Source organism: Thamnophis elegans, chromosome 10 (assembly GCF_009769535.1).
Source record: "Thamnophis elegans isolate rThaEle1 chromosome 10, rThaEle1.pri, whole genome shotgun sequence".
Taxonomy (NCBI): Eukaryota; Metazoa; Chordata; class Lepidosauria; order Squamata; family Colubridae; genus Thamnophis; species Thamnophis elegans.
In genome coordinates this window covers 12,609,704-12,636,412 of record NC_045550.1, presented here as the reverse complement: position 1 = coordinate 12,636,412, position 26,709 = coordinate 12,609,704, and the positions used below count along the sequence as shown (strand labels likewise).

Sequence of the window (26,709 nt, the reverse complement as noted above, 5' to 3'; positions counted from 1 at the left end):
ACCAATCATGTCGGGGACACCTGTGGTGGCCCAAGTGCTCTACCAGCGAAAACAGGCTCACAACCTCTGTTTTCGGCTAGGACGGCCTCCTGCAACCCTCTGCCAGTGAAAAGGGAGCTTGGGAGGGCCATGCGTGGCCATCCCGAGCTCCATTTTCACTGGCAGAGGCACCGCGAGCCAATCCTTTGCTGTTTCCAGGGCCGCCCCATGGACCAGATCTAAGCACCCTATGGGTTGGATTTGACCCATGGGCCTTAAGTTTGACATCCCTGCTGTAAAGCATATGGAGCAGTATATAAATCTTAAGTGCTATTGCTCTTGTTACTACAAATGCCTGCAAGTAAGAGCTGATGAAACCAGAGACAGAAATGACTGTATGATGGGTTTGTTGTTCAGTTTGTTGATCAAATATGGTTGACATTCCTCCTGAAAAAATAACAATTCAGGCAGGCTCATATAGCTGTGATTAGAAGCATTAGAGTGGCACCATGGTTTTAATATATATCATCACAATTTCATACTTTTCCAGCAATAGCACATACAATAAAGCTGTAGGAAAAATAGTTAGTATAATCAAATTGATAAACACTATGTTCCTATCAAAGCATGACTGAAAAACATCTATAAAACAGCAAACAATTGCAATTTTCTAATAGCATGAAACAGTGATTATGGGCCCAAAACCTTCTGATTCCAGGGAAGTTGTCTTTACTTCTGGATGGGTTTATACTTCATTGGGGAGGAATGATTCATAATTTCAGAATTATTTTGGACTCATGGCTCCTGTTTAAAGAGAAGATGACAACTATGGACAAGAGGACTTTTGTACAATTATATCCATTGCGGAAATTATGAATATTTCTGAACTGAAAAATCCTAAAATCACTCTTAATTTAGTCATCTCCCATGGGATTATTGTAATTTATTTTACAGAAAACAAGTAGTTTTCTGCTACATTCCTCCCATATAACACCTCTAGTTTGAGAGCTGAATTGGATGCCAGTTTACTTTCAGTTGCAATTCTTGAACTGTCTTGTATTATCTTTAAAGAATTCTTGGTTCACAAGTTGAATATCTACAGAACTGCCTCCTCCAAATGGTTCTATCTGTCTATTCGGATCAAGTGAGGTATATTTTTTTTGGGTCATTCAATCTATACAGGCCAAAAGCTTTCTCAGTTACACTCCCTCTTCTCTGAAGCATTTGTACTTCCAGAGATCAGATTAATCCCCAATTTACTGGGTTTTGGTAAAGCTGAAAAACTGTTTTTTTAAAGCCCCAGGAGGAGATCTGGTCTGAGGTAGAACTCACATTCTGGGTTGTGCCTGAATGTTACCTTGGACACCATAGTTTTCTGCCTAATTCTCTTTGTTACTGTTAGTTATCTGATTGTGGATTTTGTGTGTGTGGTTATTTTAATCTTATTGAAAGAATAGAGTAGAAGCCATTCAGAATCTCTCTGGATTGGAGAGGCATAGCACAGCAAACAAATAAGCACAAATTTGTGTTTACCCATAAGACGCTGCACATATGATGATCTATTTTATGTAATGTAAAACAGGTGTTTTTTTTTTTTTAAAAAGGCATTATGGTTACTATTTGATTATTAATTATGTTTATATACATCTGTGTGAAAAAGTCCTGCACACTTTACAGTTTACAGTTTATGACACTTTTTGGATAGGCCGTTGATTTTATAATATTTTATGCTAACTGCTATGCAAATATTGTTATATTTAAATAAATACTGGTGGCTTTTAAGTGAAAAGCATAAGCTTTTGGTAATTTGGTGCTGTTTGGATGTGAATTTTCTTGCATGCTTACAATGATTGCTTATAATGACTATGAAAACAGATTAACTGATGCATACCCAGTGGCATACGTGTTGCAATTACTAAGGCTGATGCTAGAGTTTTGTTAACATTTTTATTGTTTGTGGCCCTGAAAAGGACTGTTTAGGTAACCAAACATGATTACTAATATAAAATTGGCCAGCCCTTATTGCTTATCACCAGGCGGCATTGCTTTGGCATAGACTATATAAGCCTTTGCACGTGATCTTTGATGACAATGTGGTGCCAGGCTGCAGTAATGGATTCAATCAGCTCCTGCTTGGTCTTTGGATGTTTCTTGCTTATTTTGTAACCAATATTGGCCCACAAGTTCTCAATTGGTTTCAAATCCAGGCTCTGAGCTTGTCAATCCAGGAGTTGAATACCATACTTCTTCATCCATTGCTGGACGGACTTGGCTTGATAACAAGGAGCGTTGTCATCCTGGAAGTAAAAGTCCTTCCCTACAAGTTGCTGAGCTGACGGAAGCATGGTCTCTCCCAGGACTTCAACATACTGCTCGGAATTCATGATTCCCTGCACGATTTGTATCCGACCAATACCAGAAGCAGCGATACAGCCCCAGATTATCATGTGCAATGGATGCTTCACAGATAGATTCAGGCAATAGTACTTAAATTCTTCAGCTGGAAATCTTCTGACATACCTATTGCACTGACTCCCAGTCAAGTAGAAATTGCTCTCGTCATTGAAGGTGACCTTGGCCCACTGTTCATTGGTCCACTTGGCATATTTCTTGGCCCACGCATGTCGATGAGAGCAGTGAGTGTCTGTGAGCAAAGGTTTACTTCGAGCCCTGCAGCCTTTGAGTCCTCAGCAAGGAGTCTGCAACACACTCTACTTGTGCACACTTTTACATCTGAGGTGAGATGACCTTCCTGTTAGCCATTGAAATGCGTTGCAGAGCCTGATTTTGCCGTTTTGTCGAATTTCTTGGTCTTCCAGAGCGGAGCCTGTCATTAATTGAACCAGTTATTTGGTACTTTTCAACCACTCTGCTCGCTGTGGTGTGATGGCATTTCACTCTCTTGGCTATTTCTGTACAGGAGTAACCCTCTTCGTGAAGCACAATGATGCGATGCCGCTGCTCAGTACTGGTGAAAGCAAAGGCCTTCATCCTTGCCCACAGCCAGAGCTAAATTACATTGCTCAATGCTTTTCATGCCTATTTATAATCTGGCAACATTGATTGGCTCATAGATTTAGCCCCTGTGCAGACTGGATGAGAGCTAACAAACTGGTGCTCAACCCGGAAAAGACCGAGTGGCTGTTGTGTTTTCCTCCCAATAATTTGGCTAATGTTCCATCAATCAGGCTGGGGGGACAAAATTTATACCCCTCAGACAGGGTCCGCAACTTGGGAGTCCTCCTGGACCCACAGCTGAGTTTTGACCATCATTTGTCAGCTGTGACCAGGGGGGCATTTGCTCAGGTTCGCCTGATGCGCCAGTTGCGGCCCTACCTGAACCGGGAGGCCCTCACAACAGTCACTCGAGCCCTTGTGATCTCTAGGCTGGAATACTGCAATGTGCTCTACATGGGGCTGCCCTTGAAGAGCATCCGGCGACTCCAGCTAGTCCAGAATGCGGCCGCGCGAGTGATTGTGGGCGCACCACGGTTCGCCCACATAACACCGATCCTCCGTGAGCTGCGCTGGCTACCTGTTGATCTCCGGGTGCACTTCAAGGTCCTACTTACCACTCACAAAGCGCTCCATGGTAGTGGATCTGGCTATTTGAGAGACCGCCTTCTGCCAATTACCTCCCTGCGTCCCATCAGATCGCACAGGGTAGGCCTCCTCCGAATTCCATCCGCCAGTCAGTGCCGACTGGCGACTACGCGGAGGAGAGCCTTCTCAGTCGCAGCTCCGACGCTATGGAACAATCTCCCCGTGGAGATCCGCACCCTCACCACCGCCCAGGCCTTCGGCACGGCCCTTAAGATCTGGCTATCCCGTCAGGCCTGGGGATAAAAATCTTAGTTTGTCCCCTCCCGAATGATGAATGAATGTTGTGCTTTATTTTTAATATTATGTATTGTCTTATGTCTTTTGTCTTTGTACCCCCTCCCCGTGTTTTGTAAGCCGCCCTGAGTCCCCTCAGGGAAAAGGGCGGCCTATAAATTATAATAAACACTCTAAACACTCTAAACATTTTGATTGGTCAGCCAAAGCTCGCTGCTGATTGGCTACTTTTGATCCTAACATTCTCAAAAATTCAAGTTGTGTTTGTTTAAGCACATAAACTCACTCAAAACCTTAAAAAGACTTTGGTTATATTAATAAAAATTATGCATCTCAATCTGACTACAGAAATTTTCATCAAAGTACTAATTTTGTGTGGTTTCTATGAATGAAAAGTTAATTAAACATGTAAATACAGCTTAAAACTGAAAGCGTGCAGGACTTTTTCATACAGCTGTAATATATGCTATTATATATAGCCATAGCAGTTAGACTTATATACCGCTTCATAGGGCTTTCAGCCCTCTCTAAGCGGTTTACAGAGTCAGCATATCGCCCCCACAGTCTGGGTCCTCATTTCACCCACCTCAGAAGGATGGAAGGTGAGATTAGAACCGCTGAACTGCAGATAACAGTCAGCTGAAGTGGCCTGCAGTACTGCACCCTAACCACTGCGCCACCTCGGCTCTGGTATGATATCCCACCATACTGTCTACAAGAAATAAAACCAAAGCACATAAAACAGTAAAGTAACACCCATGTTTTCCCAAAAATAAGACAGGGTCTTATTTTCTTTTGACTCCTGAAATAAGTGCTTGGCCTTATTTTTGGGGAGATATTAATTTTGAGGTGCAGGAGGTGGCGAGCATGGTCACCTCATGGCTGCTGCTGTGTTGCAATATTTTCAGGGAGGACTTATTTTTGGGGGAGGGCTTATTTTAGCACATGGGCTCAAAAGCCCAATTGGGCTTATTATTTGAAGAGGTCTTATTTTCAGGGAAACAGGGTATCAAAAGCAATGGCAATTTTATCAGCCAAATTTTGAACTGAAAAGTCTAAAATATTAGAAAATCAAAACTGCAATGATAGATTGAAGCCGGAACCTACGCCTTTCTGATATTCAATATAAAATAAATAAAATAGTTGTTTTAGATGCAATAGCTGGAGGGCAAGGTAAAATTTATATTGCACTTTAAATATTAAAATCTGCTAAGTATTACTGTTGTGTTACTTTTAGAAAGCAGTATTAATTTTTATTTAGAGTAATATAGAAAGCCTGGCTCACATGCTGAATGGGCTCACAATATATGGATGGAACAGCCTGATAACATACAGATTCTGGAATGGTTAGGTCTAATTTATGTAGGTATTTTAAATGCAATTGCATGTTCATTTGAATTTCTAGTAAAAATATGACATGCCCTTGGGCTCAGCTCAACTCCTTTTTAAAAAAGGTTTTTATTAGAAGAACAGTTTAAGAAACTACAGAAACATAAAAGAAAAAGTAGTAAAACAACATAAAAGGGTGAAAGATAACAAAAGAAAAAAGAAATCTAAAGAAGCACTTCTGGTTTTCTTTTCGGCAATTATAAACAAAATAATTAACATCTCTTTACCCTCCCTTCCAAATTACATATCATAGTTTGCTTCTTCTCTTATACAAACCTTTTTAATCAATGAATACTGAAATCACTAGTTCATGTTTATTCATTTTCAGCAAATAAATAAATCATAAGGGTTTCCAGGCTTTCATAAAAGTAAGTATAGTTCCCTCCTTAGTTTAGCTACAATTCCTAATGATTGTAGGCTATGAAGTTTCCTTGGCAATATTACCAGAATGGTTTTCCTTTCCCACTTTTAATGGTTTTCAGCAAAGCCAACAATGATGTGATTGGAGCAGCTGAGAAAAGGTAGAGCAATTGTAGTGGAAAAACCATTGTTGCACCAACTTTCTGTAAATTTCCATCTTTTTCACTGGGTGCAAATCATAGTAAGTTGTATTTATGTCATCTGGTGCTGATCTGATATGTTGATGAAGAATTAATAGAAAACAGCCTTGAGCCTTACTTGTTTTAGCATCTCATGAAGAAATATCTCTTGGAACACCAGATAATTTGTCTGTACATCTCTGTACTCCTTCTATTTCTGTATTTCTTTAATGGTGCTAATACATTATTGATATGTGGTTCTGTAGGCTAAGTTAATGAAAATAATTGTGAGTTTTAAAATAAATGGTTTATAATCTGTAGAGATCTGTAAAGAGATTTCTGATACCATTTGGGCCTATGCAGAAGTCATGGGTTTGCATCACGATGCTCTCACAAATGTCAACCCTCTTGCTGGCTTTGGGGAAGTCCCTACCATTTGGCTAAAGTATTAGGAAGCTTTGTTTCAGTCAGGGATCTCCAAACTTGACAGCTTTAAGAGTGTGGCCTGGCTGGGGAATTCTGGGAGTTGAAGTCCACAAGTCTTAAAGCTGCCAAGTTTGGAAACCCCTGGTTTCAGTATTAAACATTTTGCGCTGCTGTATGTTGTGTTTTCTCACTGAAAGAATTTCTTAAATGTAATTATTCATTTGTAGTGTTTTATACAGTTAATTTAAGGTAAGAACCAGAATTTATTTCACTCTTGCTGAAACAAACGAAGCTTGTAGTCTGGCAAAAATCTGAAATTCTTTTGTGGTTCCCCTCATTTTACATGAGCAACATCTCCTCAGAGATGCTTGCCCCCTCAAAATCCTTCTCTAACCTTCAAAAGGTTGCCTAGCTCTATTATAAAATATTATTTTCAGCTTCCTAAAAAAAATGAAACATCTGTTGTAGATGTAGAAAAAAACGTGTAATGAGTCAAAAATTGCTATTGATTTTGTTTTCCAGGATAGGCTATCAGGTCCCCATGTTTGCTGGTTTCTGCATCATGTTTATTTCAACAATAAGTAAGTGTTGTTTTTCTACTATATCCCCAATATTACAGAAGAGAAGGAGAAATGGGAACAAAGCACTGCTTTGCATTGTCAAATCTGGATATCCTTTGGTTCTAAGAATATATGAAGCTTTCACTAGAAAACTCTTGGGTAAAACATCAATGAAGACAAGACTTTGTTCCACAGATTCTAAGTGTGCCATAATAATCTTGTAGTATTCACATAACCATTACCCTTACCATTGTTGCTTAGGATATGCTTTGAGCTGAAATGTTTTTGTATACAGTCTCTACCATTGAAGTAGAAGAGACAGAATGGATAGAAAAATAAGGCACTTTAATCTTTTCTTACTTGCCAGATGAAAAGCAACCAGAGCCCAATGGAAAGAGGAATGCACTTGAATGTCTCTCATTCATCAGAGTGGCTCCTTCAATTGAATTATTCTCTTTATTATATAGCAATGCATATTCCCCACAGAAGCTTGGTAATTGCTTGTCCATTTTCAGGGGAAAAACCCCTCCTAAACCAGTTAAATTGTATCTTGATTATGGGAAGGTATTGTGAAATGTTGGAACAAATATTGTTTTGATAAGAAGCTTCCTACATTTTTTTTCTTTTATGTTGTATCATCAAGAGGCTAATGCCAGTGTTTCTCAACCTTGGCCACTTGAAGATGTCCGGACTTCAACTCCCAGAATTCCCCAGCCAGCATTCGCTGGCTGGGGAATTCTGGGAGTTGAAGTCCGGACATCTTCAAGTGGCCAAGGTTGAGAAACACTGGGCTAATCATTTCCGCAATAATAACTCTAAGTGAAATAAGAGAAAATAATGCAGATTGAAATTCACATGATGGTCGCAGAGAATTCAGATCAAATGAATGTTAATAATAGGGTAATATAAAAGGTTTTAACTTTTAAATTTAGATAGAGTGTAATCCTTTGGTTTTTTTTTTAAATGTTTTCTCCTACTTTCCCCCCCAGTGTTTGCCTTTGCAGAAAGCTATAACTTGCTTGTAATTGCAAGAGCTCTCCAAGGTGTTGGTTCATCTTGTTCTTCTGTAGCTGGTAGGTTTTGAACATGTACATAAGGACTACAACTGTTTGTTCTTTTCTTTACTATGGATTTGATCAAATTTAGAGTTTAGAGTGTTTAGAGTTTTATTTCATTTGTATGCCGCCCTTTTCCCTAAGGGGACTCAGGGCGGCTCACAACTCAAAAAGGGAAGGGGGGATACAGACAGTTTAACAACAACACAAAACAATACATGGTTAAAAAAGCACAACAATCATACCATTTGAGATAGGGGCAGGGAATCTTTAGCCCCAGGCCTGTCGGAACAGCCAGGTTTTAAGGGCTATGCGGAAGGCCTGGAGGGTGGTGAGGGTACGAATCTCCACAGGGAGTTCGTTCCAGAGGGTCGAAGCAGCCACAGAGAAGGCTCTCCTCCGGGTAGTCACCAGTCGACACTCTGGCCGGCGGATGGAATTCGGAGGAGGCCTAGTCTGTGGGATCTAATTGGTCTAGTGGAGGTAATTGCAAACCATTTTAGTGTTATTATCTTTATATAATTAGATGAGGCCTCTAATTATAAAAAAAAACTTTGAATTTCTTAAGAATGTTTACGATATTCTTCTACTTTTAAAACTTTAAAATCATTTTTCAGATCAAGTAGATTTAATATGTTCTGTGCCATTTAGAATGTGTAGTTTGTTGCAGTCATTCTAGATTCCTGGAATTCTTCACCTTCTTGAGAATTCCAGGTTATATAGCCATTATCCTTTCCTGCATACCACTTTCTGGTAAAGGGTTGCAAAGAAAAGAGTAAATTAAAGTGGGGGGAGAGGCCTCATTTGTATTAAAGGCCCCATTGGCTTAAAGAGGCACAGTTGGAGAGACTTCTCACCCCCCCCTCCCTGATCTTGAGAGATTTTCCAAAGGACAGTTTATTGGATGTGTGAAGATAAATGTTTCACAGGTAATTTGCTCATATCTTAGTGTAATTTCCTGTCTGCCGAGAACAAGCCTAGTGTTTTTTACTTTTCTTTTCTTTTTATGCAGGGATGGGTATGCTAGCCAGTGTCTATACTGACGATGAAGAAAGAGGCAATGCAATGGGGATTGCCTTGGGAGGCTTGGCCTTGGGGGTGTTAGGTCAGTATGACAATGTTCCCTGGAACAGAATATAGGTAGTCCTTGAGTTACAACCACAACTGAGCCCCGCATTGATGTTGCTAAGTGAAACATTTTTCAGTTTCCCTTTTTTACAACTCTTCTTGCCACAGTTGTTAAGTGAATATGGATTTCCCTATTGACTTTGCTTGTTGGAAGGCCACAAAAGGCAATCTCATGACCCTGTGACACTGCAACCGTCATAAATATGAATCACTTGCCAAGCATCTGAATTTTGATCACGTGACCATGGGGGTATTGCGATGGCCGTAAGTGCGGAAAGCCATCGTAACTCAACTTTTTCACTGCCGTTGTCACTTTGAAGGGTCACTAAATGAACTGTTTTAAGTTGAGGACTACCTGTATACAATTTTAGAAATTTCACATGCCGCTTTTTCAGTCAATAGTGCTACTTTAAAGCCAGTCCTTCTTACTCTCAACTAAATCCATATGTCATTAGTCCCTCAGGCTATGAATTTTCTCACACCTACATTACAGTCATTGCCACTGAACACATAAATATCTGAATAAAACTACTCAGGAATATACTATTAAATAAATTATTTGACTCAGAATTATTTGGTTGGCTTTTTAAAGAATTGTACATACTGTATATACACACAGAGAGAAGATAGCAATATTAATAGTACTTAGACTTAAACATATACTGCTTCACAGTGCATTTCAACTCTCTCTAAGACAGTGTTTCTCAACCTTGGCAACTTGAAGATGTCCGGACTTCAACTCCCAGAATTCCCCAGCCAGCATTCGCTGGCTGGGGAATTCTGGGAGTTGAAATCCAGACATCTTCAAGTTGCCAAGGTTGAGAAACACTGCTCTAAGAGGTTCATAGAGTCATCATATTGTCCCCAACAATCCGGGTCCTCATTTTATCAACCTCAGAATCAAACTCCTGGAGTAAGCAGTGAGTTAGCCAGAATGCAGAACAGCATTCTAGCCACTGTACCACCACAGTTCTTAAACCCATACAGAGTACTGTGAATGAAGTTTTGACTCTTGGCGAGTGCCTTGACAAGTCACTATTTCCTGGAACATTTTCAGAAGTGGTTTGCCTTTTTATCAGGCAGACAGGGAGTGACTGGCCAAAAGCTGCCTAACTAACTTTGTGCCTAAAGTGGGACTAGAACTCCCATTTTCCCAGTTTCTAGCTTTGGTCCTTAATTAGTACACGAAACGGACTCAGTTGCTAATACACTGAACATGTAATTGTGCTTCCCTTCCATTTTGTAGCTTTAACAAGTAGCAAGCAATAGTTGCCTAGACATTCTTGCATTTTTATCATATTCTGCTACGTTTGATATAAAAGAGCCGTGATGGTGCAGTGGTTAGAGTGCAGTACTGCAGGCTACTTCTGCTGATTACCCACTGCCAGCAGTTTGGCACATCGAAACTCACCAGGCTCAAGGTTGACTCAGCCTTCCATCCTTCCGAGGTAGGTAAAATGAGGGCTCAGATTGTTGGGGGCAATAGGCTGATTCTGTAAACGGCTTAGAGAGGGCTGTAAAACACTGTGAAGCAGTCTAAGTGTTATTGCTATATATACTGTATAATTGAAAAATGTATGGAGTAGGCAAGTGTTTCTGTGAACAGCTACTACACGTCCCAAATGATTCAGTAGAATGATCTTTTTTATTATTCCTTTCAATCAATTGAATGTTGAAAAGAAATTATGCGTTAAGAACTGTCCCTTGGTGGGATAATTATCTAAAAATGGAATGGAATGATCAAATTGGGTGTTGGGGAGAAGCAGATAGAAGAAAAATCAAGTTTGAAAATAGACCAAATTGGGCTGATGGCTGTGGGGGTGGGGGAACAAGAATATTCCCCTTTCAATCCCTTTATGAGAGAGCCAGTGGCTCTGAAGACAGCTGGCTGTTCCACTCAATCCCCTTCCCCTATTCCAGTGGTTCCCAAACTTGGTAACTTTAAGACTTGTGGACTTCAACTCCCAGAATTCTCCATGCTGGCTGGAGAATTCTGGGAGTTGAAGTCCACAAGTCTTAAAGTTGCCAAGTTTGGGAACCATTGCCCTATTCCATCCTGACATGAGCCAGAGCACAGCTATTTTAAGCTGTTGGGAAGAATTCCTGATGCCATGGTCTTGCATGCTTTCTCTGCTTTGTTTGAGGTTAAAACTTTCCCCATTAAAAAAATGAGGTTTTAATCTAAACGGCAGACACAATATTTATCTACTTATAGAATTACCTTTCATCATTGTTGATATTTGGCCAGACATCTTACTAGAATGTAAGAGCCAAGGTGGCGCAGTGGTTAAATGCAGCACTGCAGGCTACTGCTAGATCAGCAGGTCAGCGGTTCAAATCTCACCGGCTCAGGGTTGACTCAGCCTTCCATCCTTCTGAGGTGGGTAAAATGAGGACCCAGATTGTTGGGGGCAATATGCTGACTCTCTGTAAACCGCTTAGAGAGGCCTGAAAGGCCTATGAAGCGGTATATAAGTCTACTGCTATAGAATGTAAATATTTACTAAGCAAAGTGACGTTGGTCTGGTTTTTTCCTAGTGGGTCCACCTTTTGGAAGTGTGCTGTATGAATTTGTTGGGAAGGCAGCCCCATTCCTGGTGTTAGCAGCATTGACTCTTTTTGATGGAGGTAAGTCAAAGAACAGGCAGTCCTCGACTTAGGGCCAAAACTGAGCTCAAAGTTTCTGTTGCTAAGTGAGATACTTGTTAAGTGAGTTTTACCCCATTGTACGACTTTTCTTGCCACAGTTGTTAAGTGAATCATCGTAATTGTTAAGTTAGTGTCATGGTTGTTAAGTGAATCTGGCCTTCACTTAGCTTGTCATAGGGTTGCAAAAGGTGATCACATGACCCCAGGACACCTGCAACCGTCATAAATATGAACCAGTTTCCAAACGTCTGAATTTTGATCATGTGGCTCACAAAGGGATGCTGTAATAGTCATAAATGTAGAAAGCGGTCATAAGTCACTTTTTTCAGTGCCATTGTAACTTGGAATGGTCACTACATGAACTGTTGTAAGTTTAAGACCACCTGTATTGCTTATGGTTTCAAACACACACACACACACACACACACACACACACACATATGCTGGTCTTGTTGTATTTGGGTCTTTTCCCATGAAGGATTGAGATTGTCTTGGCAATGTTTCAGCGAGGTCTCACTCACCATCTTCAGGCTGGGTTTTGGGCTTAAAGTGTGATCGGAGCTGCCGTCTTTCTATAAATCTTGGTGTGTGTGTGTGGAGTGCTGGCTTTGTTTCAGTAAGTGGAATGATTGGTTGTGGGGTCGTATCATGATTGGTAGATTGGTCCTGATTGGTGCTGGCTGTGTGTCCATTGTTGTTTTGTGTTGTTAAATTATAGTGTTATAGAATAAAATGACCCTTTTTTGCTTTTTTGCAGCAATACAATTGTTAATTTTACAGCCATCTAAGATACAGCCAGAAGTAAGTACTTCGGATAACTTTTTAAAAGAATGTTTATTTTGCCCTTTATAAAACTGTTTATTTTTAATTCTTATTTTAACAGAGTCAAAAAGGAGCATCATTACTGACCCTCTTGAGAGACCCATACATTCTTATTGCTGCAGGTATGTTTGAATTTTACAACATATTTTTAAAATATGTGGTGGTTATCTGAATTTCACAGGTGACTTGAAAATGAAATTAAAAAAATATTTCAGCATTCAAAACCAGCTATCTTCTATTACAGTGATGGCAAACCTTTTCGGCGCTGAGTGCCAAAAAGGGAGTGTGGATGCTCATCTGGGCTGCAACCTGGAAGAGGAGCTGTCCAGGGCCCATGCACACACCCCAAAATGAACTTCTGGTTTCTGGGGCGCACATGCATGTCGGTCAGCTAGTCTTCCAGATTTCTGGCACACATGCACGCGTGACGATCAGCAGACTGGCTGCATGCACGAAGGTCAGATGATCGTCGCAAGCACATGTGCGCCAGAAATCCAGAAGAGGAATGGGCGACTTTGGGCACACGTGCCATAGATTCGCCATCGTGGCTCTATTACCTTCAGTGTTATTCCTTCTTTTTTTCCTCCTTCTCATCCTCCTTCTCCCTCTCCCTCTTCTCCTCTTCCTTCTCGTCCATGGATAAGTTCTGGTTTACAGCTAATCACTATTTTTACTTTTGAAGTGTCAGACTATTTCCAGCCTTTTTTTGCTTAAAAAAGTAAAATTATCCTTGGTAAACCCAAGTGAAATTGGGTTCAGGACATTTAGTAAGTAGCAAGAGAAGTATTCATGCTAATTAGGAATCACAAAGGAAATTCCACATCCCAGGTAGCAAAATGTATGCAACAAAGCTTTATAGTACCATTTATAAATTTCTATATTATGGTAGTCAGATTCAGTATAGCAATATTTTTTTCTCTGGTATTTCTTAAGAGTTCCTTAATAAGAAGTTTAGTGATATTAAACTACCTGGTTTCTGATTTTTCTTTCTTACAGCAGCAAGCCATGGTTAAATTCTTTTTGCATTTCCAATTTTTAAGCCCTCCTCTGCCCCAGATCTATATCCTACGTTTGGATTTCTTCAGTTTGATATCCCTAGAACCTATTATTTCTTCACAATTATCTTTTTGGTCTATGCTTTTTGTTTTCACGTTGTTGTTGCTGTTGTGCAATTTTCTTCTGGGGAATCTGAAGAAGTGATTGGTCACTTGTCCCAATTATCTGCCCTTACCTTTTTTTTCTGGAGATTTTTTGCAGCTGTACAGTACATGTGTATGTTTGAAGTGGAATGAATGAAAATAACATTACCTTGTTGCACAGAATTTGCATCTGAATTGCTAGGCCACTTGAGTTATAGGACATCCAAAACCATTGTATCACTTATTAAACAATTAGAGAAGGTCTCACAACTACAGCCATGATACAATACATAATTGTGTCTTTTCAAAGTATACTAAACTGAAATTGTGTATCACTGTGTTTGTCAAATACTATTGAAAAGTTGTTGAAATAATGCTTCTTAGTGTTGATTTACATGCAGCTGGCCTCTTGACAAGTGCTCTTTGATGTTAGAAAAACAAGGCTGGAAAATTTCAAAAATGGGGAACTTAAAAAAATAGGCGAGATAATTAGACATACTTAAATATCATTGAAATTAAAGGAACATGTTTCTTTGGGAAGAAATATTCATTAATTTTAATTGTAACCTAAAGCATTCTTATTTTCCCATTGTATTAAACTTAAAAATATACCTTCTTTTATCATATTTCTTGTGTGGAATTTTATTAGATATGCACAACTGGAATGGATTAAACCTCTGTTTGGGTATATGAACTGATGCCTATACCCCCAATAATAATTCATAGCTCTTCCAAGAACTTTCCAGTGATTTCCTTCTATTTTGTTTATATTTTCTATTGCAGTGGTCTCCAACCTTGACAACTTTAAGACCTGTGGACTTCAACTCTCAGAGTTCCTCAGCCAGCAAAGCTGGGAGTTGAAGTCCACAAGTCTTAAAGTTGCCAAGGTTGGAGACCACTGTTCTATTGTCTATTGTCTTCCCTTTTCTTTTCTTTTGTTCAAATACTACCTTTATCTACGCAACTAAAGTATGTGAGTTTCTGTTTGCTGATCATTAACTTGAAGAATCCTACCTTATTTGTCCAGGACCAATTTATTGATTCTTTCCTGCCCTTTTGGGTGGTAATCCCTGGGAGGGAAATTATATTGCATGGTAATAATTACTCTTAAGAGTTATTTTAAATAATAATTAGGTATCAAAAATTTAACTGTTTAACACCAAGTTGTAAATCATTGAAGCATAATGAGGGCAATGTCACAATTCTCTCTTCCTGGTGTTTGGTTCCCTTTTTAGTAGCTTTATAATTTGATTATGTGTGAAGCATTTTGCTTCAAAGTTGATTGCTAAAGCAAGCAAACCTCCACTTGTGGATTGTTTTTGGGTTTGTTTAGCAAACTACATTCCACTTAAACCATATTTATTCTAGGGAAAACAAGATTCTGTTTCTCCTGTTCTGTGGGAAGAAATGAGGTGTTTGAGACTAGAATGAAACAAACTGTTTTCCCAAGTGGGTTCATGTTTGTGCATTAATCATAAAGTTTAATTTTCAATTTTTTTCTAATTTAGACTGAGCTGTAGTGTTATTTTCTCTTGAATAGCTTCAATGTATAGCATTTTAAATTGGATTTGCAGAGCTTTGGATGTTTGCAGCTGTGTTTATGTCAAATATTTTTTTTTAGAATTGGTTCTCGGTTAGTGCTCCTGTGCTGGAGTAAATGATATAATAGCTTCCTACATATTTATATTAAAATTGTTTATGTTGATCTCTATAAGTTATAAAAGCAAATAAAAGTACTTTAAAAAAGGAGAAAATTGAGGACTCTTAAATGTGGCAACGGTCACCTTGCCTTATGGTATAACACAGTGTTTCTCAACCTTGGGGACTTTAAGTCCTGTGGACCTCAACTCCCAGAATCCCCCAGCCAGCATAGCATAGCTGGCTGGGGAATTCTGGGAGTTGAAGTCCACAGGACTTAAAGCCCCCAAGGTTGAGAAACACTGGTATAACACAATGCTAGAGAACTTGTCATCCACATCATTTTATGTTAGCATTGTTTTAAACAACTTTATAAAAATAAAAATGGCTGAAGTTTTACATTATAAAATCTTGTGAGAGCTTTGCAGTCTCACAGGACAGAGCTATTTTTCTGCAAGAAGATATCAGAACTTGAAAAAGCAAAGATGTTTTTTTCCCCCAAGTTCTAATATCTTTGGTACAACATCATCATCTTTGCAAGAAATGAATTGGATTCTTGTTCATTGCCTTTAGGCATACAGGTGAGAGCACATCTAGGTTTTAGATATCCTAAATAGACAGCCTAATACAATGTGGCATATTTGAACAAAGGATGACAGCAATGGTCATTTTATTGCTGAACTGTGTGATAAGAGAGCCTTTTCTTGGGCAAAACAATTTCTGTATAGCTAAGAAATACTAGTTGAAGTGTAAAGGTTTAAAAGTCATCACGAGCTGAGTTTGCAGTTAAGTTTTTATTATTATCAAAATTGTTTAAACTGCTTTAAAAGTCATTCAATGCATGAAAGGTATAAGTCCAAGTTATAGAATCTGAAGATTTTCATGTAAAAACTCCATAATTACGTCATATTACTCCATAATGTGCTGGAAGAGAAATTCTATCAAAAATAGCAACACACTTGATATATTTGAATCTACTTGTAGGGAATGTGGCCACTGTTTTATTTTGTGATAAGCAATCCACAAGACTTGATTTTGTTGGTTTCTTTCTTTGGGTCATTCTCAAGTCTTGTAGCAAATAAAATTTGAAATCTGAAAATTGAAAACATTACATACAAAAACACATTTTATTAAAACAAAATATGCATCTTATCACAGTAATAGCAAAATTATTTGTATTAAAAGTTGTGCATTGCCTCTGCTAGATTTAAAACATTTTCTAAACATCATAACACATTGCACTCCATGTCTTTGGCATAGTCTATTGCTTATTGTTCTCATTTTTGGAAAAGTGGAACTTTTATGAAATTACAGGATTAAATGTTTCCCTCCCCCCATCCTAGCAATTGAAATATAATCATGGTTGTACACTTGACAACCAACTCTTCAAACTGCATTTGTTCATGTCAGCGTAGCTCTTTCCAGCTATTGATTAGAATTTAAGTGAAATAATTCCAGAAATCTATTTTTCATCTCTTTCAAGGAGCAATATGTTTTGCAAATATGGCAATTGCTATGCTGGAACCAGCCTTACCCATTTGGATGATGGAGACAATGTGTTCAAGCAAATGGCAACTGGGTAAATTGCAACAAAATCTTAGCTATTTTATTTTTGATCCTAAATGTATGTGATTGCCTTTTCAGAATTGTTAATCATGGATGTTCAGTTTTTATTTTTGAAATCTGTATTTAGCTAATAGAATGATTATCCAACGTATAGTACTTTATGCATTATGCATTGGAAAGCATGAGGCTGTGCAGAATTTCAAAGTATTGCCTTGGTTCATAAGATGCCTAATGAAAGCAGATATTTGTGGATAAATTTGTGACTAAAAGCAGTGCCTTTTACAATGCTTTGCAATTCCATGCTTAGGAGAGGGGACTGGTCATGCTGCTTCATTTTGGTGACTGAGCTGCTGTTTATGATCCATGGAAATGAAAGCCTTCCCTATACATGCAATGTGTTTCACTGAGGCAAGAGTCTAACTGTGGCAGTCCATAATGTACTGTACCCATTCCTCATAAAGAGAACAGAAGACATCTCTGCATTGAACTCAGCTTCTTGCTGTTGCACAAACTTTAAGCAGTTTAAATTATTCCTTATCTTAAGCATAGGCTATCTGGAATTTCTTAGTCCCGTATTTGTGTTGTGTATAATCAATCCATTTTTGACATCAATGCAGAGATGTCATTGACTTTCTTTTTTTTAAATTTCCTTTGCCTTAATATATTTTAGACTGTGTTTGTTAAAAAGCTACACCGTGTACGGGCTCTGGGAAGTCAGGGGGGAGGGAGGTGGGGTCTTAGGGGGGAGGGGGGATATATAGTATGTGCTAGATACTAAAGTAACACGATTGCACTTGTATACTGTTGCTCTTTAATTCCAGTGTAAAAATAGGACAAGCTGAATATATTAATAGATAGTAGAAATACACCGAAGGGAGGAGTAGAGGGAAAGAAGAAAGAGGGGTAGAGAGGGTGGGAGAGAGGATTGGAGGGAGGGTGAGAAGGAAGGGAGGGAGTGTATTGGGAGAGAGGCGTGGTAGAGGGGGAGGGGAAGTAGGGTAAAGGGGAATGATGGTGGGAAGACAGAAAGTTGGAGGGGGGCGAAATAAAGGGTGTATGGAGGGTCGAAGAGGTACATTGGGTTTCTATTTTGAGGGGTATTATTGACAAGAGGAATGGCTGTGTTTATTGCTTAATGTTATATGGCCCCGGTTCTGTACAGTATATGTGTGACTGTAAGAAAATGAAAATGGAAAATAAAACTATCTATGTAAATAAAGAGAACAGTAGAGATACTACATAATGTACGCTACACCTGCATAAAAGCTTTACTCAGTAGAGGTTTTCTAAGCATTGGAATGTTCCATTAGAAATAGATAACATTTAATTAGATTTACCAAATTATATATGCACCAATATATCCCAACTTCTGAAGAATGGCTCTATTCTGGGCCATGTGACTAAAATGACTTGGAATAGAACAGTCAGCAACATTCCAAGTGCTGCCTAAGTGCTTCTCCCATAGAAAAGAACTGGATGAATTTTCTTTGGACTTTTTTCCGCTCACCTGAACTAGCCTATTTTCTTCCTCAAGCTCCCCCCCCCCCTGGACTCTCATTTACTGTACATCAATCATGCTTCTAGTTAGTTCAGTGTTCGAAATGTTATACAAATAGAGACCATAGTCCATTTGGTAGTGCAGTGGTTAAAATAACTCTGCCCACAACCAGGACTTCGATCCTGACTGACTCAAGGTTGACTTGGCCTTCCATCCTTCTAAAGTCAGTCAAATGAGGACCCCAATTATTGGGAGCAAAATGCTGACATTTGTAACTGCTCAGAGAGTGCTATAAAGCATTGTGGAATGGTATATAAGTTTAAGTGCTATTGCTATGTAGTCACTTTCCAAAACTCCATTAACTTGAAAGGTATGTAAAGGGAAACTAACTCTGTGATAGTAACTACAGAGTGAAGGGGATAGTTTCTTACTTGCATTGATGCCAAATGTAATAGCATTATAGTTTCCCATCTGTCTGCAACACATATGCTAATATTACTCAGCTGGACTTTGAAAAAATATCCTTATTAAAAGCTGTTTAGTAAACTTAGTGATGGGATAAGAGGATCTACCAGTTTATGGATTTCTATTTAGAAAATAGAAAACAAAAATTATGAATAGATTTCCAGTTTTCTAAGTGGAGGGAACTAAAACATAAAATCCTTTAAGGATCTATTTGGGAACAGAAATTTTAAACGTATTAATCAGTGGTATTGATCTGGCCAAACTGTTAGTAGATGAACCAAACTGTTCACAGTATCAAGAATGGAAGTACCAAGAGTGGAAGAAATTCAGAATGAGTTCTTTAAATGGGTAAGTGATCAATTAAGGGATAAATGCAGGTCACTTTAGGTGTATGAAAGCCAACTGGACTTTCTTGATTTTTTCCTTTGAAAACATTTTGCTTCTCATCCCAGAAGCATTTTCATTTGTGAAGAAGGAGGAACAGATTTTTTTTATAAAAGTTTTTATGGACAAACAAAGACGAACAAAACATAAAACATAAAACCTTCATCAATTACATATAGCATGTCGTTTGGTTACAGGCTTTTGTGCATCACTGCTTTCAGTTACGTATAAAGTCACAGATTATCCAACAGATATACATAGGTACATTATTATCATTATGCATCATTTGTTCATCTACAGTTGTTATTCCTTTATTTTGAACGAAATATTCCAAGTATTGAATTCATATATATATATCAACTTTCCATTGCATCATTCTTAATTTATTTAAGAATAATATGCCTTTATAATGTCACCTATATCATTCTATTATTCTTACAGTATATAAACAGAAAAAAACATTCTCCAACATTTTTCATTTCCATGGTTTTTTATCTAGCCACTGATAGAATGTCCCATACCTTATAAAATTGTTCATCTTCTTGTTCTCTAATTTCAAATGTCAATTTACTCATTTCAGCACATTCCATTATTTTCCGAATAGGTTCCTCCTGCATTGGTATTTTTTCCTTTTTCCAATTTTTGGCAAATACAATTCTAGCTGCCGTTAAGACATTTACAATCAAATATTTTAAATCTTTGATGTATATTTCTGGAATAATTCCCAATAAAAATATCTCTGGTTTAAAGTCCATGTGTTTTTGTAACATTTTCTCCAACCACATGTGGATTTTAGTCCAATATCTTTTGGCTTTTTGCAAGTCTACCACATGTGGTAATATGAACCCGGTGTCTGATGACATTTCCAACACTTTTCCGATTTGTTCTTGAACATTCTTGCTATTCTCGTTGGGAGTAGATGCCACCTATCAAACATTTTATACAAATTTTCCTTATATGCTGTTGACATTGTTATTTTATAATTTTGAGACCACAATTTCTGCCACTTCTCTAGTTCAATCCCATGTCCAAAATTCCCACCCCCAAGCTATCATAGGTTCTTTGACTTGTTCTTCCTCTAGCTTAACCTCTAGTAATTGTCCATATAATTTTTAATTACTTTTTCATCAATACCTACCTTTCATCTAGCTCAGTCATTTTATCATAAAAACCTTCTATTTAACAATCTTTGCCATATCTAGATTGTATTTGCACATATGAAAACCAATTCATCCTTATTCCTTCTTGTTCCAACCCTTGCATAGATTTAAGTTCACCCTCTGCATTCAGTACTTCACCATGTCTAACTGTTTGTTCCTTTTTGTATATTATTGGATATGAAAAAGCTTCAATAGTTGATAGCCAGACTGGAATTTTTAAATAATATTGCCTTTTGATCTTTTCCCAAATTAACAGCAGAGCCTCCTGTAAATAGTGTCTTCTAAAATACCCCTATGTTTTAGTTCCCTTGTACCATAAAAAAGCATGCCATCCCAACAATATCATGTCCTTCTACAGTCAATAATCTGGAATTCCTTAATGTTATCCACTCCTTTACTCACATCAGGCTTGTTGCTTGATAATATAATTTCCAGTTAGGCAGGCCAAATCTTCCTCTTATTCTAGCTTCTTGTAACAATTTTAATTTTATTCTTGCTTTTTCCCCCTGCCAGATGTACTTCAGCACTATTTTATTTAAATCGTCAAAGTAGTCTTTCCCTAGTCTGATTGGAATTGTCTGGAACAAATATAAGATTCTTGGTAAAATATTCATTTTGATTGTAGATTTTCTCCCTATCATTGATAGTTGTAGATTTTCCAATTTCATCAAATCAATCGCAATCTGCTGTTTGAGTTGATAATAGTTGTTCTCTTTGAGTGTACTACACCTTGCGGTTAAATATATCCCCAAATATTTAACCTTATTCGTAACTTGAATCTCCAAGGCTTCTGACAATTCTTCTTTTTGTCTTGATGATATAATCTTTGTCAAAATCTTCATTTTATCTTGTTTATTTTCAGACCTGCTACTTTTCCATGTTCCTCTATTTTTTCTATCAATTTAGGTGGAGTTTCTAATGGATCCTCTAAGATGAAAACCAGAATATCTGCAAATTCTTGTAGTTTATATTCTTCCTTTTTAATTTTCATTCCTTTTATTTCTTTTTCTTCTCTGATATTTCTATTTAAAACTTCTAATGTTAACACAAAAAGCAGAGATGATAATCGGCAGCCTTGTCTCGTCCCTTTCTTTATTTGAATAGAGTCTGTCAGTTCTCCATTTATCATTACCTCTGCTGTTTGTGGTATATGGTTTGTATCGCTTGTGTAAATTTCTTACCAAAGCCCATGCGTTCCAGTTGTAAAAACATAAATCGCCAATTCACATTATCAAATGCTTTTTGTGCATCTAAAAACATCAAAGCCATTTGTTTTTCAGAGTGTGCCTCATAATATTCCAAAGTGTCCAGAATTATTCTCATATTATCTTTAATTTGTCTCTTTGGTAAAAACCCATTTTGGTCTGAGTGAATAAAACTATTTAAATATTTTTTTAATCATTCTGCCAGTATTGAAGCAAATAACGTATAGTCCGAGTTTAACAGGGAGATAGGTCTACAGTTCTTAATTTGTAATGGACCAGCCTCTTCTTTTGGCAGAAGTGTGATATATGCTTCTGACCATGATTTGGGTATCTTCCTCTCTGACATCACCTTGTTCATAACTTCTAATAATGGAAGAGACAAAGATTCTTGGAATGTCTTGTAAAATTCCACTGGTTGCCCATCCAGGCCTGGGGCCTTTCCATTGTTTTGTTTTTTGAGTGCTTCGCTTAGCTCCATCATATTATTTTGCCTTCTAGCATTGTTTCAGTTTCTTTGGGTATCTGGGGAAGATTAACTTCCTGTAGATATTGTTTGACTCCTCCCTCTTCTATATTCTCTTGTTCATACAGTTTACCATAATAGTCTTGTATAATTTTTTTTCTTCTCTTCATTTCCATAACAAATTTGCCCTTGATCATCTATTAATTGCAGTATTTCATTTGATTCACAGGAATTTTAATTTCCTGTGTAGTTTTCTATTCATCTTGTTTATCGTTGGGAGCGTAAATTGCTGTTAAAAGTATTTTCTTGTTATTGTCCATAATTTTCACCATTAAAATTCTTCCATCATCATCTGCATAGATTTGTTCCACTGGTATTGTATCTTTAATATAAAAGATCACTCCTCTTTTCTTACAGCTTGCCAATGTAGTAAATATTTTTCCCAATTTTGGCTGCACCAATAAATGTTCATGTTGCTTCTGAATATGTACTTCTTGTAGACAAATTATGTCCAATTTTAATTTTTCTAATTTATGGAATATTTTTCTTCTTTTAATTGCTGAGTTAAGTCCATTTAAATCGATTGTGATCATTTTTATCTCTTCCACATCTATGTTTTATAAATAGGATTTATAGCTCTAGTTGATCTTGGTTCTCATGCTTCTCTGATATCAACACCACCTACAGCACCTTCTTCTATCTCGATCCCACTTACAGCACCTTCTTATTTCTCAGTCTCGGCTGTGGGCACTTCTTGAAGTTATGTCAACGATTCTTCTTTTCCAGCCTCTCCAGCCTTCCCTCTCAGATGTTCTGTGAAAAATGCTTCTGTTTTTTCAGTCATATCTATTCTATATCTTTGTCCTTGCCATACAAACATTAGGCCTTCTGGTATAAGCCATTTGTAGTTAACGCCTTTTTTGAATAAAATCTTAGGAATTGGTATTCTCTTCTCATCTCTTTCACTCTTCTTGGAATTTGTTTCAGAACTACAATCTCCTTGCCTTTATATTCCAATTTTCTACCTCTTGCTTTTTGTAGTATTTGTGTCTTAATTGCTTTCTTAGTAAATCTTACATGAATTTCCCTTGGAAGAGCATTTCTTGCTGCATATCTTGTGTAAACTTGAAACATCTCATCTATACCGTCCATCATCTTCTCTTGTGTTATCTCCAGAACATCTGTCAGAATTTCTGTTATTATTTGTGCCAAGTTCTCTCCTTTTTCTTCTTTTATATTTTGAAATCTTAAAAAAAATCTGACCTTTCAATCTCCCATCCCAATATTCCGCTGTTGTCTTTTTCCACCATATTCAGTCTACTGTCAATATCCCAATTTTCTTCTCTCTTTGTTCATCTTTTTCTTCAATTTTTTTGTAGTCTGTCCTTGTATTTCATCATTAGTTTTTGAATATTTTCAATTTTTTTTCATCTGTTTTACCTGTTTTTTGGTCAATATTTTCAATCAGAATTTTTTTTGATGAGAAGTTAAATGTTTTCAAAGAAAAAGTCAAGAAAGTCCAATTGCATTTTGGAAAAAACACTTTTGGACAACTAAGGCCTGGATTGAGACTTTTCATAGACATATATGAAATGATGCACCTTGGGACTCCAAAACCCTTAGATACACAAATAGAATATGAATTGTCTTTAATTCTCAGGGTCACAGAAGATTGCTTAATAAAAAGGCCAACTCAGAGTCAGAACCAATGTCTTTCAACCTATCTCTTGCCCTAAACTAAACAGATTCACAATTTGGTTTTTCCAAAATGGGAATTTTAGATATTTGGAACAATTAGCCTTAAGGACAGATCTGGCAGTGGACAATAGATCACATGTCAAAGTGCTCTTTCCAATTTCAGAAATATGAGAAATGCAAAGAACAAATCTGACTCAATTGTGTAGATATCTGTAATAGTCAGAAATAGTTTGTTGGTTCACAGGTCTCTCCTTAATTAATCACTCAATTAAGATGTTGACTGCATGCAACAAAAAGCAATTCTATACTTCATTATATAGTGAATTATATATATATAATTCATTCTATAAAGGATTTGAGTTTTTCACTGCTGCTGTACACAATCTACATCTTAATTGAATAATTGACCACATGATATGGTGCAGTGAATTCTTGATGTGAGGAATTCTATGACTATGCACAATAAGGTGACTAAAAAGAATAATATTGAGAAATTGAAAAAGTGCTAATATTCCAGATACTAAGGGTTTGCATCATCTCCATTCTATTTTTTTTTAATAAATGTTTTTTTAATTTTAATTTGAAACAAGTACAGCATCTTTCTTTACATCTATAGAAAATGTATCAATCGATTACAGATAAACTTTGGTACATCTCCTCCACGGTCAAGAAACATAACTCATATTAACTCAAGCATTATTATATATCCATTTTCATTTGACTGTAATTATTATTTAAAAATATTAATAAAAGTAATAATCTTGAACAATACATGCCCACACCAGTGGGAAAAGAAAAAATCAAAAAGAAAAGGCAAAAAAAAAAAGACAAAAGCGACAAAGGACAAGGCAGGAAAAAAAAACCACAGGTATCTATTATAAAAAAGAAGAAGTATATCAACTGGTTACAACATCCTTTGGTGCTTCTCTTCCATTAACCCATATTAATTCAAATATCTTAACTCAAATGTTTACCATATTAACATCATTATCATCTCCATTCTTGAAAAGGCAATATTGGTTATGATAAACTAAAGATGAAGCAAGGTGTTCCCTGAAGGCTCCGGAGGACTAAAATCAGCCCTACGAGCAACCAGGATCCGGGTTGCCAGTAGGGCCAGTTTTTTGCACTCCGGGGGCTTCAGGGAAGCTCCAGAGGGCGAAAAATGGCCTCGAAAGAAGGCCAGAATCAGCTGGCCAGCACGCGCATGCACCCTGGCCAGCTGACAGGGCAAACCTCGCGTACCCTGACTAATGGCTCCGTGTGCCACCTGTGGCATGCGTGCCATAGGTTCGCCATTACGGGTATAAATTGTTCATTTTAAATTTATTATAGTTGTATATCTTGGTATTTTTAAAAATAAACAATAAATGAAAGAAAAAAAGCTTTTGAAGATATATGGCATGTTACATCTGGAATACTGTGTATTGGTCACTATTTGAGAAAAGGAATAGAAGAAAAACATTGTTAAAGAGAAAAAAGTGTTAAAGAGAAAAAAAGTGTTAAACCAAACTGCTCAGAACACCTTCCCTGTGAAAAAAGGCTAAAACTTTTAGGAGTCTTTTTTTTAGGAAAAAAAGTCAACAGAGAAAGGATATGAATGACACGTATGAAATCATTCATAACATGTAGAAATAGAACAGAAATAATTTTTCTCCTTCTCTCAAAACATTAAGATAAGGGACCAGCTATTTTGGATGAGATTTAAAATAGGAATAAGAAGTTACCTTTAATAGAATGCATAATAACATGTGGGAAATCATCACTGATTTGCATGGCTTTAAAAGGAGGTTTTGTGGCAGATGTATCAAGCATTAAACACATGTTACCTGTAAGTTGGGGGATACCAATGTCTGTTACAGGGCAACAAGAACAGGAGAAGGATATAGTGTCTGGGCATGTCCCAAAAAGTATCTGTTTAATAAAATGAACCTTGACCTGATCTAACATGGTTAGTAAAGAAAATCCTGCTGATTCAGACCAAAGACCTGTCAAGTTCAGTATTCTGTTTACAATAAATGAATAGGGAATCCTATAAGCAGGATGTGATCAATAGAATAACATTCTTTTTTAAACAAAAATTTATTTTATCAATTTTATATATACATTCACAATTATATGATCTCATAACTGTTATTAATAATATGTATTTATAACAATTTTTTCCCTACAGTTGACAATATACTTGAAGATTGCTTTCTTACCATCCCATAGATCCATCTTATCTTACAACGGTCCTACTTCTTCTTCCCTCCCTCCCTCTTTCCTTCCCTCGTTTCTTCCCTCCTACTCTCCTTCCTTCCCTCCTTTCTTCCCTCCCTCCTTCCCCCTTCCCTCCTTCTCTCCTTCCCTCCTTCCTTCCCTCCTTCCTTCCTTCCCTCCTTTCTTCTCTCCTTCTCTCCTTCCTTTCCCCCTTCCTTTCCTCCTTCCTTCCCCCCTTCCTTCTCTCCTACATTCCCTCCTTCCTTCCCTCCGTTCTTCTCTCCTTCTCTCCTTCCTTCCCTCCTTCCTTCCCTCCTTCCTTCTTCTCTCCTTGCTTCCCTCCCTCCTTCCCTCCCTCCTTCCTACCCCCCTTTCTTCTCTTTCTTCTCTCCTTCCTTCCTTCCTCCTCTCCTTTCCCTTCTCTCCTTCCCCTTCCTCCCCTTTACCCTTCCCCTCTTCTTCCCATTCCTCCCCTCTTTCCTACTCTTACATTCCCTCCCATTCTTCCTCTGCCTTTCCCTTTCTCCTATTCCTCTCCTTTCTCCTCTCCTTCCTATCTTTCCTTCTACTCCTCCCTCCATCCACTCTATCCGAGAATAACATTCTTTCTTCTTGCCAGTAACAAGTATTCCGCTGCATTATATAGCAACAAAGGACTGATATCTATATTCTCCATTAATTATTTTGTATTTTATAAACATGGATTTCTAAATGTAAAGTAATTTGTGATCTAATTCTAGAAAAAAAATCAGTTGTTAGTGTTTGTTACTTTTCAATTTAATTCACCTTTTAACAAAATTTATTGGCACTTCTTAATATGTCTTATTTCCTTGTTCTAGAGCTGCATATACTCCTTCACCTGCACAGAAACACGAATTTATGAGAACGCTTTTGAAAATATAATTAT

At 37.5% G+C, this 26,709-nt stretch overlaps 1 protein-coding gene across 1 annotated transcript in view; it reads left to right on the top strand.

The window, feature by feature from the left end:
- SLC18A2 (solute carrier family 18 member A2) overlaps positions 1-26,709 on the top strand; it is a 50,174-nt gene that overhangs the window by 9,094 nt on the left and 14,371 nt on the right. The window contains exons 3-9 of the mRNA XM_032224854.1: positions 6,693-6,751; positions 7,720-7,803; positions 8,798-8,890; positions 11,452-11,541; positions 12,320-12,363; positions 12,446-12,506; positions 16,645-16,740. Of these exons, the coding sequence (XP_032080745.1) occupies positions 6,693-6,751; positions 7,720-7,803; positions 8,798-8,890; positions 11,452-11,541; positions 12,320-12,363; positions 12,446-12,506; positions 16,645-16,740 (527 nt within the window). The remainder of the gene's footprint in view (positions 1-6,692; positions 6,752-7,719; positions 7,804-8,797; positions 8,891-11,451; positions 11,542-12,319; positions 12,364-12,445; positions 12,507-16,644; positions 16,741-26,709) is intronic.